The 14,856-nt window shown below is 39.7% G+C and overlaps 2 protein-coding genes across 10 annotated transcripts in view; one reads left to right on the top strand and one right to left on the bottom strand.

Annotated features, from left to right (window-relative positions):
* Positions 1 to 2,406, bottom strand: part of LOC120906818 (prosaposin) — a 40,679-nt gene extending 38,273 nt beyond the window's left edge. For 5 of the 8 annotated variants that reach the window (XR_005740168.1, XR_005740171.1, XR_005740172.1 and 2 more), the window contains exon 1: positions 2,050 to 2,341. Coding sequence is in view for 3 of the 8 variants with exons in the window: in XM_040318861.1 (XP_040174795.1) it covers positions 2,050 to 2,092 (43 nt within the window). In the remaining 5 variants the exon portion in view is untranslated. Of the gene's footprint in view, positions 1 to 2,049 lie in introns of all 8 variants that reach the window. The other 3 variants (XR_005740169.1, XM_040318862.1, XM_040318863.1) reach the window with 3 other exon arrangements.
* Positions 2,407 to 7,207: 4,801 nt separating this feature from the next.
* LOC120905506 (putative fatty acyl-CoA reductase CG5065) overlaps positions 7,208 to 14,856 on the top strand; it is an 81,030-nt gene continuing 73,381 nt past the window's right edge. The window contains exons 1-4 of one of the 2 annotated variants that reach the window (XM_040316352.1): positions 7,215 to 7,446; positions 8,248 to 8,830; positions 8,953 to 9,416; positions 9,648 to 9,970. In XM_040316352.1, coding sequence (XP_040172286.1) covers positions 8,265 to 8,830; positions 8,953 to 9,416; positions 9,648 to 9,970 — 1,353 coding nt within the window. In that variant the 5' untranslated portion in view covers positions 7,215 to 7,446; positions 8,248 to 8,264. Of the gene's footprint in view, positions 7,447 to 8,247; positions 8,831 to 8,952; positions 9,417 to 9,647; positions 9,971 to 14,856 lie in introns of both variants that reach the window. The other variant, XM_040316353.1, reaches the window with a different exon arrangement.

The raw sequence follows: 14,856 nt of genomic DNA, 5'->3' as shown, positions 1-14,856 counted from the left end.
CCTTAACAAAACAATAAAACATATGGAGCAAAGCACAAACCAATCAATCGCTACAAGTATAAACACAAATCAACCATAAATGACAAGCGCAATATGACAGGAGAACAAACTAGCGTAGCTGGGCTCCCAAACGATAGCTACATTCCGCAACTACATTTGACATTAAGAACAAAAGAAATTGGTAGCTGTCATTTGTAGCCGCATACAAGTAGCTATCATCTAGCCCAGGGGCCTCCAAACTTTTCAGCTCGCCGGCCGCATTGGTTCAAAAATAACTATGTTGAGGGCCATTTGACGCTACCTTTAAATGATGATTGAACGTTTAAATCTCGTTTTGATAACAAAATACTAACGTTACTTGTACAGCTTCGAGTAACCAAAGCTTGATTTTTGTCTAAGAAAAGTAAAAAATACAATTCTTGTTGAAAATGTCATAATATCGTAATATTTATATTTACTCTGGCAAAGTCATCGTGGGCCGCATTATAAGCTCTTGAGGGCCGCATGCGGCCCGCGGGCCGTAGTTTGGAGACCCCTGATCTAGCCGTAGCTTAACGATTTACACGAACTGATCCGGATTAATCCGGACTGATCCGGACTGATCCGGACTGATCCGAACTGATCCGGACTGATCCGGACTGATCCAGACTGATCCGGACTGATCCGGACTGATCCAGACTGATCCGGACTGATCCAGACTGATCCGGACTGATCCAGACTGATCCGGACTAATCCGGAGTCAAATCCGGTTATGACTCCGACCCCGAACGGAGTCATATTTTGCGCACCGGAGTCGGAGTTAATCCATGACTCCGCACCGGATTACCCATCACTACTGTGCAGCAAGCCAATATTGACCATCGATCAATTTAATCTAGAACGCAATTACACATACATACACACATACAGTTTATACAGCTTGTTTTGCATGTTAATTGTCGAATGTTAGATAATAATTCTGATGATTTTTTTCAAAATGATCAAAAATTCTTACTCTTTAAGCAATACGGCCGATGCCGTTCTTTCTGAATAAAAAAAAAAAATTTACTCTCATTTTGTTGATTCATATGTTATTTCAATGTATGAAAAGAAATATAGCGTTCAATTGTAAAGCAGTTCAATTATTTTGTATTCATGTGATCTGAATTCTGGTTCATTAGGCACACCTCTAATTCTCTTGCCAAATGAGTAGCAATTTTGCATTGGACAAAACAATACAAAACAAAAGTTTCGTAAGAAGCACAAGGTATGTTTCGCTTTCATTATGATTAAGCCCTCACATACATCAGGAAATCAAAATTTGTTTGCTGGCACGCCGGTGAATTACGACGTAATTCAATAATTCTTGGGTGACTTACACTAAGAATCCCACTCCAGTTGGTATAAAGAAGTGAAAAAAAAAGGTTTAATGCTAATAGACTGGAACGCCATTAACCAAAGTACGTTAAGAATTCAAGGAATAATGATTTTTAAGTCCTGAAACTCACACACGTGAACCTATTTAATTATTGTCATCTTTCTCATGCCACAAAAATATTCCCGCGAAACTAATTAGCCATTTTACTTGACGATTAGACTCAACATGATCTCGTAACACTTACTTAAACCTAGTTGAAACCGATAATTAGTCCAATCTAATCTCAAAAACATAAAATTATGATATTTTTATTCGTGCATTTTTTTAGAAGTAAAAAAAATCATAACACCAACCAATTAAAGCTAATATGCATTAGAATGGCATAAAAGACGATTTGCATTTTAAGTGTTTGATTTTTTCTAGGCAAAATCAATAATATGCTCAATTGCTCTTTGTTCCCTTTGTTTGCTAGTCCATCCATTTTTTTTTTCTTTGTCTTATCGCACTAACAACAGATAGGTAATGACCAACGATTCTCATAGGCGCTTACCCGAGTGAAAGGACAACAGAATTTGTTAAGGTACGAATATTTGGACGTTTTTCCATAAAACATAAGTTGACGGGTCGGTATATATAAACGATAATACAAATTATCAGTCTGTTGAGCTATATTAAATTATAAAAATACTCACCCAGCATAACAAGGCAAACAAGCCCCAGCAAACGAGACTTCATTATCACCGATAACGCCAAATACAATTTCCAAAGACGCAAATAATGAACCAACCAATTTTTAAAAAAATGCACTAAGACACGGCTGCACCGTGCTAACGAAGAGAAAACGTTGAAATTTTCTTAAATATGAATTTAATCATACACAGGACCAATTTAATTATCGCTTTGAGAGCAATTCACATAACTACCTTTAATACGTCTCGTTTGAGTAGTTGCACATGCACTTTTGGTATCAAGTTTGATGTTTTATTGGGAAGCAGCTTGCAAGATAGTTAAAACCATGTAGCATCAAAAACAACCTTCCTCACGGTCGTGTTCAAAGCATATATAAAATACAGGTGAGCTTATACCCATTGCAAAATGTAATCGTTCAAATAAACATAGAGCGAAAACGTCACCGTTCAATTAGACATACAGCAACAACGTCGCGCGCGGCGAAAAATAGCTCAAAATTTCGCTCTGTGTAGATCAAAGTAGCTCATTTGACTCAGTCAACCAACTTGTTTTATATTGGAAAACAAACAAAAATAGGTTAAAATGTGTTCAAATCTAATTTTTTGTGATTGGCATTAGTCTGGCTTGTAAAAAACTAGATAATTCGATTATTTCGGATGAAGCAAAATTGTCGCGCGCGACGAGTAGCTCTGTTTGCCAAATTGAGCTACTTTTTTTTTGCACGCGTCGTCGTCGCTCTATGCCTATTTGGACGGTCAAGAGCGTAGAAAAATAGCTCAAAATTTCACTCATTGTAGATCAAAGTAGCTAATTTGACTCAGTCAACCAACTTGTTTTTTATTTAAAAAAAAAACACACAAAAATAGGTTAAAATGTGTTCAAATCTATGTTTTAGCGTTTGGCATTAATCTGGCTTGTAACCAAAGTAGATAATTCGATTATTTCGGAAGAAGCAAAAATGTCGTGCGAGACGAGTAGTTCTGTTGGCAAAATTGAGCTACTTTTTGTCACGCGCGACGTTGTCGCTGCATATCTATTTGGACGGATACAATTCAAATAAACATAGAGTGAAAACGCCGCGCGCGACGACGCCTCGCGCAACAGAAAATTGTCTTGCGCGGCATTTCTGCTTCATCCGAAATAATTTAATTATCAAGTTTGTTAACGAGCCAGATTAATGACAAAGACAAAACAATGATACGATCACATTTGAACTAATTTTTGTGTTTTCAAACATAAGGCTGTAAATAGACGAACCAAGATCGTCGTGGTACCGAGAAGTTAGCGTCTTATTCATAACAATTTTTAAACACTTGGGCTGTCAAATCTTCCTCGCCTCCGATCACGCCTGCTGTTTCGAAAAGATACCAAAATTTGGTATTCCTGAGTTTTTCGCGGTAGCGCGAACCGATTTTTTTTACTTTTTCTGGTGAATTTGTTTGAAAAAAATATGTAGAGAAACGAGTTTTGTATTTTTTTTTTTTAATGAACTATGTGAAATAAATAATTTGATTCGCAAATCGATAAAAAAACTATTTCTTCTTGGCAAATTCAATCGTCACCAGACCTCGGATGGTTCCATACACAATCCACGATTATCTCGCCAATTTGTCAGATTTTGTGACAGAATTGGCAGCTCAAGTCTTAAGCGATTTTCGCGGTAACGCGACAATCTCGGATCGTATATTTCCAGCCTATAACAAGTTGGTTGACTGAATCAAATGAGCTACTTTGATCTACGCGAAGTGAAGTTTTGAGATTTTTTTGTCGCGCACGACGTTGTATGGCTATCGTCGATTGTTTCGTCGCGAAACGCTGCGTTTCTGTGAGATTTTTACAAACTAGCACAAAAAGCTTGCCGGAAATTCGTCGCGGTATTAAAGTTGGTTGTCTAAAAGCAATGCAACGCGACAACGTCACGCACGACAAAAAGTAGCTCAATTTTGCAAATACATCTACAGTCTGTTCCCAAGTTAGGTAACGGTTAGAACCTCGCCGCTTGCGATTTTGCCGCAAGCTTTTGCTTGGGATTTGACGTTAATGACAGCACTTGCGAATCTGCCGCATGCCTCGATGCGGCAAAATCAAAATCATTTGATATTGCCGCATCGCCGAATGAGATTTTATTTCAGATGTCAAATGTCTAAAATTATATCAAATAATGATTGAATAAGAAATAACAAAATATCATTATAATACCTTGAAAAGCTAGAAAATTGAGTAAACTCTTTTCTTGCCATATAAAAGTACTAAATAATATCAAAATTTCCGAGTAATCAATAGAAGTTTACTCACAAAACGTGAAATTCTACTTACGCGAAAATCCGAGTTACGCGAATTTCTCCGGGACGCATTATTCGCATAACTCGAGGAAAGACTGTATTCAATTTGTTTACCGGCCAGATAAATTCCAAACTCAAAAAACAAAATTTTGAACACATCTATTATTTATCTATATTTTTAAACAAAATTACAAGTAGGTTGACCGGGTAAATTTAGCTGTTTTGATCTACATGGAGAGATATCTTGCAACGTAAACCAGCAACAAAATTTAAAAAAAGAGCTACTTTTTCACGCGAGAAGTTGTCGCTCTATGTCCATTAGAACGATAAGTTTTGTGTAGAAACAAAGTGATTGAAAAACCATCGCCGTTTGCACGGTCAAACCCAAATAGCCAGGTCGTACTTTAAAGCTGATTTGGGGCTGATTAATGACAAATCGTTCCGATGTCGTACTCTACAAAACAGTTATTTATAAAAATAACCCCGTTTTTTATTAACTACATGTTTTTCCGATGAGAATATTCGAAATTTGCCTTGAATTATCGTGTCTTTTGTTGTGACAATGCCCTACAAACAACGAGCGGAATATTTTATCATGGTGTGTGTAAAAACCTAGAGTTAAGCGGAGAATCGGTGTGAAATACACGGAGGCGAGAGTGCGTTTTGGTTTCGACACAGTTTTGGCACTAACATAGTTACACATGTATAAATGTGTGCGTTTACTTTCCGCCAGTGCGCTCAGTTTGATCTGCTTGCAGTGGTGTGCTGATATCGGTGTCTCGCTTGCACTGCTGCACCGAAAGTTCCTCTGTGTGCTCTCGTTCTTGCTACCACACGAAATCGTCAGTACAGCTCAAGGATCGGCAGCGAGCGGCCGCACGTGCGTCAGCCTAAGTCCTGGACGATTGGTGTTATGATTTTGTAAAGTGTTCAAGTGTTGTGCGAATTCAAATGAAGCTGCACGAATGATACGCAATGCATGTTATGTACATCGCACAGCTTCATTTCGTACCTTTTTACAGTAATCAACGTGTACAAAAGGATCAACGCAGATATTCGGCCATTTCAACGTTTGCATCGATGGAGCGATCAATTTTATTTAAGTCAAATATTGTGTATCAACTTACGTAAATGTGTGAAATCGTGTAAAGTTAAAATGTAAATGTTTCAATAAAGTGATGAAAAAAAATCTACGCGTGTTTGTGTTTTTGTTTAGCTTTAGATAACAAAAAAATACGCAGCGAGTGTGATCGATCGCTGAACGAAAGAAACGCACACAGCGCAACACGAAAGAAACAAACACAATCACATGAAAGGATGCTCGCCCATGGGCGCGAGCATTGAGAGAGCGCACCGTGTATTTTATATGGGAGCGGGAGAGAACCGTAGTACCCATTCCCGCCCCCTTTTTTAAGCCTAGGAAATCTTCCATCGGCTTAACTCTAGGTTTTTACGCACACCATGATAAAAATTACATGCTCTTTGTCCGTAGGGTGTACTGTTTTAACCGCTTTTTCAAATATCCTTTTCATAACGCAATGTTACCATCAAGGTGTTTTAAAATGACTAGGTCAAGTTGTTCAGAGCAAAATGACATTTCTCGACCAGACCAAGGAGTTATAAATGACAAGGTGAAGTTGTTCAGAGCAAAATGACATTTCTCGACTTGACTTGATGTCTCCCACAATATCGCCCAGCAAAAGCGATAAAAATCAACCTTCTAAATACATTACCGTATTAATACACGATGTGCAATCTCAGATTGCACATATATTCGTTTTATCAAAACATATGTCATTTCGCGTAGCCAACCCTGAGCTATAAACGTCATTGCCATACAATTTCAGATTGCGCCAAGATTGCGCATAAATTTTCAAGATTATATGTCCGAGATATATACATTTTTTTTTGACAGATAAATATATCAAACCGATCCGTTTGACAGATAAATATATGCGCAATCTGAGATTGCGCATCGTCTATTGCTACGGTTATCCTTGGACCAGACATAACTGTTCCTGTGGCTTTGGTATAACCAAGGTGGATTAAAAATATCAGGTGGATAAGGGCCTTTGAGGGGTTGCAATAGTTGAGGGACTTTACGTCATTTTAAAACCGTTAACTAATGGTTTCCGCACTCAAAGCTTAGCAAATAGAACAGATTTCTTTGTAATTATGTGCATTTTTGTGTGTCTATTGATTTTATCGAAAAAATGAGACATATTAATAAAAGATTTGATGATTTGTTACTGGACGAAATTTAAAATCATGCGAGTAAGAGTTCTAATCTCAAGTAAATTGTCTATGTGGCTCGTAGATAAAGAGGAAATAATATTAAAATTGAAAATAAAAAATGATTTCTTAGTTTTACCATCAAAAATGTCGAAAACATAATGAAATATAGAATAAATTCACGGAATAACACAAAATAACATACATGTTTAACAAAATAACACACATGTTTTAATGTTAAATAAGAACCCGCAAAGTCCAAAATAAAGTTTTAAAGAATATTTAATAAAAAAAATGGAGCATATAAATTATATGAACAAATTTAATAAATGTAAACAAAGTTTGAATCCTCCGGACCTTACGTAAAGTGACGAATTGTCAAAATGCACAAGAGTCCACCAAAGTGGTTATAGGGACTAGATGGGCTTATAGGTTTGGCGGGTAGGCCATATTGGACGAACGAATGACAGGAGGGGATTCGATTGTGATACGTAGTTTTTCACCCACACTACGACACATCATCCAAAATAGCCATTGGAATTCACACGCATACATCAACAAATGATCGAATCTCCTCCTGTCATTTCGTTTTCATTTTTCTACAGTACGGCTGTCAATTTGTTCGGGATAAGCCCACCTGTATCAAATACTCACTTTTAGTTTCCCCCTCATGTTTTTGCGTCGTGTAGTGAGGCCTTAACAATTCACCATCTAAATAAACACACCTTGCAATGATTTCGACAAATGTCAATGTGCTCTGAACAATTGCATCTCGTCTAATTTACATACCTTGATCCTACCCACGTAAGACATAGATGTATGACCGTGGTTAAAAGTGCAGTGACTATTAGTTGGTAATTCGAAGCTTCTTCTATGATTGAAATTGTAAGAAATTATTTTGTTACATTTCGCGTTTCTGAATATTTGCTTACATATTTCCCTGATCGAAACTTTCTACGAGAAAATACATGTTGAGTTATCTAATATAATTTTTTTATGATGGATATAGGAAGATTAATGCAATGAGCGATCCCAAGCGAATAAATCAACATACTTTCTCACTCTCTCAAGTTTACCAATCTATTGGGTAGAATGAGAAAGCATGTCGATTTTGTTATTTGGGATGGGATTTGGGATTGGGATGGCAGGGAATTTAGTTTTTGCTGTATGTTCGTGACTCGAAAAAAGGCTGATCCCTGATTAATTTGAACTATCGGATATACCAACTTCGATCTTTCCGATGCCATCTTTGTGTATCTGTTAAATTGATTGAGAACGTCGAATGTTTGAAGCATGGATTATAACTTAGGAGTGTCAAGTATTTTAACATAACATATTACAGCCAAGAATGTCGCAGGACACTCCAATAAACCTTCATATTTTTAACAATTCATGATATATAGCACAACGAAATTACCATTCCAGCTAATTCGAACTATGCTTTCGAATATAAAATGGACATTCGTGAAGCGTTTTTTATTTCATCGATTTTGATTCTATAAAAATCAAATGTTACAGATGTATTACAAACAGAAGCACCTCGATACTTTATCCTGGATTTATATTTTTATCACGCTTAAATATTCATATGTTATACCTTAGGCGTAGTTAATGATCGATAACTGTACTAGGTATACCAATTTAATTTCTCGTCACTCTCAATTTTGGAACGTTATTTTTTCACAGTATGCATCGCTGACAAGATGACTCCCGCACAAAAAAATGCCTATCTCGAAGCTCATATGGCCGTGCAGCAGCAGATGGCTCAAGCTGCATTGCAGCTGCAACATCAGCATCACCAACAACAACTGCAACAGCAGCATCTCCAGCAACAACATAGCCTTAGCTATAATCGAGCTGCAAAGAAAACCAAAATCAGCCACGACCCTCATCAACTTCTACAGCAAGGATCACATCAATCACAGCAGCATCAGCATCAACCGGGGAGTTCGCCCTCTGCCCATCCGAATCCGACCGTCAGCCATTACATAAACACGATAAAGGTGCCGCAAATTAACGCCGGTACGCACGCAAGTGCTTCCAATGCGGTCATTAACACTGCTGCTCCTGCTGGAACGGTTACCAGCACCACCACTGCCACTAGTTCCGCAAGAATTACTTCTACAGGAAGTACTAGCGGAAACAGTGTTGGCCGTGACGGTGGCGGTTGTAGCAGTGGTAGCAGTGGAAGCAGCACCTTCACCGTGCCTGATGACGTCGGGATGGGATTTGAAGGTGGAGTACGCGTTCTTCAAAGTTTAGGGAATTGGTACATCGTGTTGTCCGATACTGCTAGATTACATCTAACCTCGTCCTCTCTTTCATTTTCGTTTACCACGACTTGCAATTTGCTCGTTATCCTGTTTGTCGAACGCTAATTGTACGGCCCAGGTCACCGGAGATTCCACCCAACATACCGCGACCGAACCTGATACCATTCACGGAACCGTATGCCGAGGGTGGTTCTATGCACCCGGCAACGCGACTAAAGGCCTTGCAGCAAGTGCATCAGTCATCGGCTGCTGCTGTTGCAGCTGCAGCAGTCGCTACTTCTAGCGCCTTACGTTCAAAAGCGTCTTCAGTGAAAAGCAAGGCATCCGGAACGACAGCGGACCCTACTGCCTCGTCTAAACCGGTATTCGAGTGCACCGTTTGTGGAAAAGGGTTAGCACGCAAGGATAAATTGACCATCCACATGCGCATACATACCGGGGAAAAGCCGTACGTCTGCGAAGTGTGCGATCGTGCGTTTGCGCGCCGTGACAAACTGGTGATACACATGAATAAGTTCAAACACATTACCCCAACGAATATAGCTCCACTCGGCAAGCGTCAGAATCGTTCATTCACGATAGGTTTGAATCCAGAATAATTTACTTTTAGCAGGGAAAATAGAAATTATGGCATGAAAAAGTTGGAGATCCTTGTTCATGACTACTTTCAATTTGATTCGAAGATCGTTTTTAGTGTTTAAACATGTCAGGCTCCTATTTTTTCCTGTCTCAGACAACCTTCACCTAAAATCGACGATATCTTACTATTCTTGTTTATTTAACTCTACATTCCATTTCTGGCTTTAATTTTAGTGGAAAAGGATGAGTTTAAAGGAGAAGACAATACATCACCAATGCAGACCAACCATCAGACAGTAGTGACGACCGTCGTAAACAATATTGCAATTCAAAATCAACATCAACAACAGAACCAGTCGAATAATCAGCTGTCTCAACACCAACAACAATTAGTTCCTTCTAGCCTGCATGTGCAACCCGCTGCATCCGACGAATCACAATTAGGAAGTATCGGTTTTGATCAGTCACACCATTCGTTGTCGTGGCCGTGTGAACTATGCGGCCGAATGTTTGGTTCCCGAGAAGAATGGACTGTGCACGCTAAAAGCCATCTAGAGGTAACCGTCTAGGAAATAAACTACTATTTGACTGTTTCGTAAGTGTAGGAATATTTGTCTCAAGCTTTTAATTCCAACAAGTCTACCAAAATGTATTCCATGACATATATTCCATGTTTATTGCTCAGTTTTTGTTGTTGTACGCTACGTGAAACCAATTTGTTTCATGTTAATGATAGCAGGAACATTCTGAAACACATTTCGAAACAAAAATGGAACACATTCTCAGCCCTTTGGTGGTCCTTTGGTGGTTTGGTGGTTTGGTGGTAGGGAACTTTCTTGTATGTCGATGGCGGTTTAGGAATCGCCGCTAGTCTTTTGCTGGGGAAACAATACTCCTTGCGAACAACTGTACTCTATCCTCAGCGTTGACGAAAATCAGCGCCGGGCTGAACGTGTTAATAATAAGCGGTTGAAAATTTCCATTTTTTATGTAGTTTCATTTCTAGTTTATTTGCACGCCTAATTGCTTTCACAAAAATCTAACAAGTTTACACTGCGGCTAGTTCCTATTACCGCGCCTTAGATTTTCGTGTGTTTGCTATAAAAGCGGTCCCCAAGATACTCGGTAAATGGGGACCGAAAACGGCCGCAAAATACTGCGTATCTCGAACTTTCGCGTGTGTCGAATTTCGTGATTTCCAGCCAAAGTACAGGTGTCCCCCGAGATACGACTGTATTTGGGACCGAAAAAATGTCCCAAAGCAAGGCGTAACCGAAAAAGTCGTATGTCGAATATCTATGAATATAAAGTTTATAACCGAAGTTGAAGAGTTGGAATTTATGATATCGTGTATATTATTTAAAATATTGTTCGATAATGTAATAATTATATTTTAAAAACCGTACACAATATAGATATTCAAGATAGTGTAGTTGTGGAAATCTTTGGAAATGTATGTATAACGGTTATCAGCCCAGATATTCAAAAAAATACATCAATTTCTTGTCAATGACAACTTTTAACTATCAAAATCAAAATCGTCGTATCTACGAATCGTCGTAACTCGAGGGGGTCGTAACTCGGGGGACGCCTGTATCACTAATTTTCGTATAATTTTGCAAGTAGGGGTGGTTTTAGCCACTTGACACATTAGCCGGCATCGCGAATAAATGAACACATTTTAACAGTCGTTTAAAGTTTATTTTGGTTTAACTGAGTTCATTTGTTGTTCATTCCTGTTAAAATAAACGATCGTCAAAACCGTTAACGACTGCTTGATATCGCATATAGGCAAACACGGGGACAAAAATCGAGCAGTATAATTAAACGACTTGTAGTAGGTTTGGAGATAGCTATGGTCGTCATATAGTATGTTCGGTTTTTGATACGGTCGCCATGTAATCTGATGAGCGTACAACGGTACAACTGATCAACGCGTACCATCGCGGTAGGTCAGTGTTTCGCTGACAAGTATCGAGGTTAAATAACACTTTGTTCGAAGCGGACTTTTCGACACTTGATCGTCCAGGCGATCATAGAAACCTTTAGGAGGTTTACCTTACTGGAAACGTTGGAGTTTAGAGGCCTTACCTTGGGTAGTGGGACATAACTAAACTCTTTAAATGAGAAGTCGATAGATGTTGGATGGACATAGTCCTATCCTGACAGTCCGAACGAATCTGACTTGCCATGGTCGGAATTGGTTTTATTTATACTCAATGGGCTTCGTACATTTGGTTTTGGAATGTGTTTTTGTCCTAATTAAAGGTTATTGATATGAAGTACACTTCATACATTGTATTGGAGTGAGGTGTCTATCAATTTGTGCCTATGTTGCGCTTTTAGTGTTTTTACAAAGGTTCTGGAAAGTTTCAACTGTTCTAGCCAAGGAACGGGTGCGTTGGTCGATCTTTGCCTACACTGCGCTTTTTAGCAATAAGTTGCTATGCGTTCTCTGTTTGTCCACTTTGCCGCAGTAACGCTTGAATTGCTTATGTTGCGCGTTTCGGTTGTTTTCGATAAATGTGTCTCAATTGTTTTTTCTATGAACGGTATGGTCTGGATGTGTTGCTATGGTGTGGATTGATTTGCTGATGTGTTATAATGAATGTGTTGCAATGGTGTGATTTGGCTTTCCGAAGTGTTTTACAATGTGTCTATAGCTGATAGTGTGTATTATAATAAGTTCTGTATAGCAGATATGCTACAGACTGTTAATTTGCATCGCATGCGCTCTTGACAGTCGTTTGTTTAACGGCAGCATATGACCAGTCGATAAAATTAACAAATGAACTCAATGCGATCGCGATGCCAAATTCTAGCAATTTTAAACGACTCTGGTTAATTTTTAACGACTGTTAATTTTAAACCAATTCTTTCGCGATGCCAGCTAATGCCTGGTAGTGATGGGTAAATTTAACAAAAATCCGGAATCGCTTCCGAATGACTCCGCCAAAATTGGAAGCGGTTCCGGAAGGTAGGTGCAAAACTCCGACCTCGGAGCCGTCTGGAGCCGTTCGGAGCCGCTAGTCGGCAGCCGGAGCCGTCCGGAGCCGTTGGAGCCGTCGGAGCCGTCCGGAGCCGTCGGAGCCGTCCGGAGCCGCTAGTCGGCAGCCTGAGCCGTCCGGAGCCGTCGGAGCCGTTGGAGCCGTCGGAGCCGTTGGAGCCGTTGGAGCCGTTGGAGCCGTCCGGAGCCGTCGGAGCCGTCGGAGTAGTTGTAATAGTCGGAAGTATTCTGAAGCGCATTAATTTCCCGATATTAGTGATAATTTTATTGTAAAAAACAGCTTACGAGTAAAAAAAGAGTCTTCTTCATTTATTGGTATGAAGCTTTTTTGTGTGTTTTTTTTTTCAAAAATAAAGCCAAAAATAATTGTTTGCTCCGTATATATATAGGAAAAAAATGAATCAAATTAGGAGGTCAAGGAGCAATAGAACTATGACGGGAGGTGGGTTTGATAAAATACGAAACAACGAGGCAGACGAGTGTAATTATGGCAGTTTTGCACGGTTGTTTACATCGACTAACGTGTATGGTTTAGGCCGCACTTGCTTTTTACCGAATAACATGATGGCTCCAACGGCTCCGACGGCTCCGGACGGCTCCGACGGCTCCGACGGCTCCGGACGGCTCCGACGGCTCCAGACGGCTCCGACGGCTCCGGACGGCTCCGGACGGCTCTTGCAAGGATCGAGTCCCTGATACTCAAGACTCTGATCCCCTGAAGGTAAACAACCTCTCAGTTAGCGGTCATCTATTGTATTTACATCAAATTTTCACTGTAAGGGCCGTGGCAACTCTTTTGGCGTGTACTTTTTTCGGAAAGCTTGTCCAATTTCTATATGGGATTTGCCAGATAACGTCGGACGTGCGATTTCGTCGAATCTTATCCGATAAAATCGCATCCGATCAGCGTTGCCACCGCCCTAAGCGATTCCGTCTTCTTTGGCACAACAACCGATATTATGTTCCATGCACTTTTTGTGATAATTTTTTTCGATTCAACATGGTACTCGGATATTTTTACACCTTGTAACGATACTTTTATGTTTTGAATATTTACACATTTATTAAAACAAATTAAATAATAAATAATACAAAACACAACAAATTAAAACTTGTAACGGAGTATGGGTCCGCGTGCACTAGCCGCACCGTAAACCCTACCGGGAGCCCAGCTCGATCGGTAGCCTGTAACACCACGCTGCGCAAATTGGAGCAGATTCCTGCTCAGGAAATGGAGCAAAATCTGCGCTGGCTAGCGCAGATTTTGGCCCGTTCCCCGCGTGGGACTTCAGCGATTCCTGTGCAGGCCTGCGCAGGTTTAGCGCCCTGTGTTGGCGAAATGGACGAATTATTTTAGGCGGCGGAGCATAAAAAAAAAAACGGTCAAAAAATTTAAAATTATTGGTGCCCATTTTTACGTCCACTTCTTCTCCCTCCTCCTTTCCCCTGACTTGTCTTACTTCTGCTTCAGCCCGTGCCTTCCGCCGCCAGCTGCCAGCTGATTGGGTGTTGTGGTGAATGCGTTGATACTTAATACACTAGAACGTCGATTATCCGGGGGCGGATTAACCGGCGGGCGGCTTAACCGTGTGCATAAATGTGACAGCTGTTTAAACGTACAGCGAACATTTGCAGCGATAGTCAAGCGGGCAACCAGATTTTTGTGTAGCTCTGAGGTGTCTAAGCACCGACAAACCGACGTGAAACTGGCGTTAAAAAAGTGTCCCACACGAAAGTACTGTCATTTACCAGTGAGGCGATCACTTCTGTCAAAGTAAGCTCTGTTCACTGCTGATTCGATGTAAACAACTTTTCTAAATAAAAATTGCGAAGGAAGTGTGAGGCAAGATTTTGTGAGAATTCTTGGATAAAACACCCAGGAAAATCATTTTATAAGTTTCCAAATCAATGCAAAAGATGTGACAAGTACATAAAACAATACGCATTGGAATTTGCGAAGAAAAACAAAAAGGGAATTAAGCAGTTTCTTCTCTGTGTCAGTGTAGTAAGCGAATCATTATAGAGATGGCGCTAGTGTTTAACGTATTTTCATTTGAAATAAGGAGACAACTTTTGAAGCTCATTTTGTTCGAAGTGTCACGTCGGTTTGTCGGTGGTCTAAGGGTATTTTCGAAATTCATTTTTGTTCATGAACAGTTGTTAAACCTGTAGTTATTGATTAAAATAATATTTTAATAACGATTAATCGATTTATTCAAGTTGGATTAATCATAAAACTAATCAAAAACTAGTAATATAATAATTTTTATATGAAAATGTCATTTCTTGGACCATTTTCCGTGCAAATCGATTAACCTGCAACCGTCCGGTCCCGAGCTGCCCGGATAATCGACGTTCTACTGTATGTGCATTGCGGTTGTGTTTTGTTATTGGTGGGTGTTAGCATTTATTAATTTGTGTGTGACCTTGAGACGA

This window comes from Anopheles arabiensis, chromosome X, assembly GCF_016920715.1.
Source record: "Anopheles arabiensis isolate DONGOLA chromosome X, AaraD3, whole genome shotgun sequence".
NCBI lineage: Eukaryota > Metazoa > Arthropoda > Insecta > Diptera > Culicidae > Anopheles > Anopheles arabiensis.
This window is presented reverse-complemented; position numbering and strand designations above follow the sequence as displayed.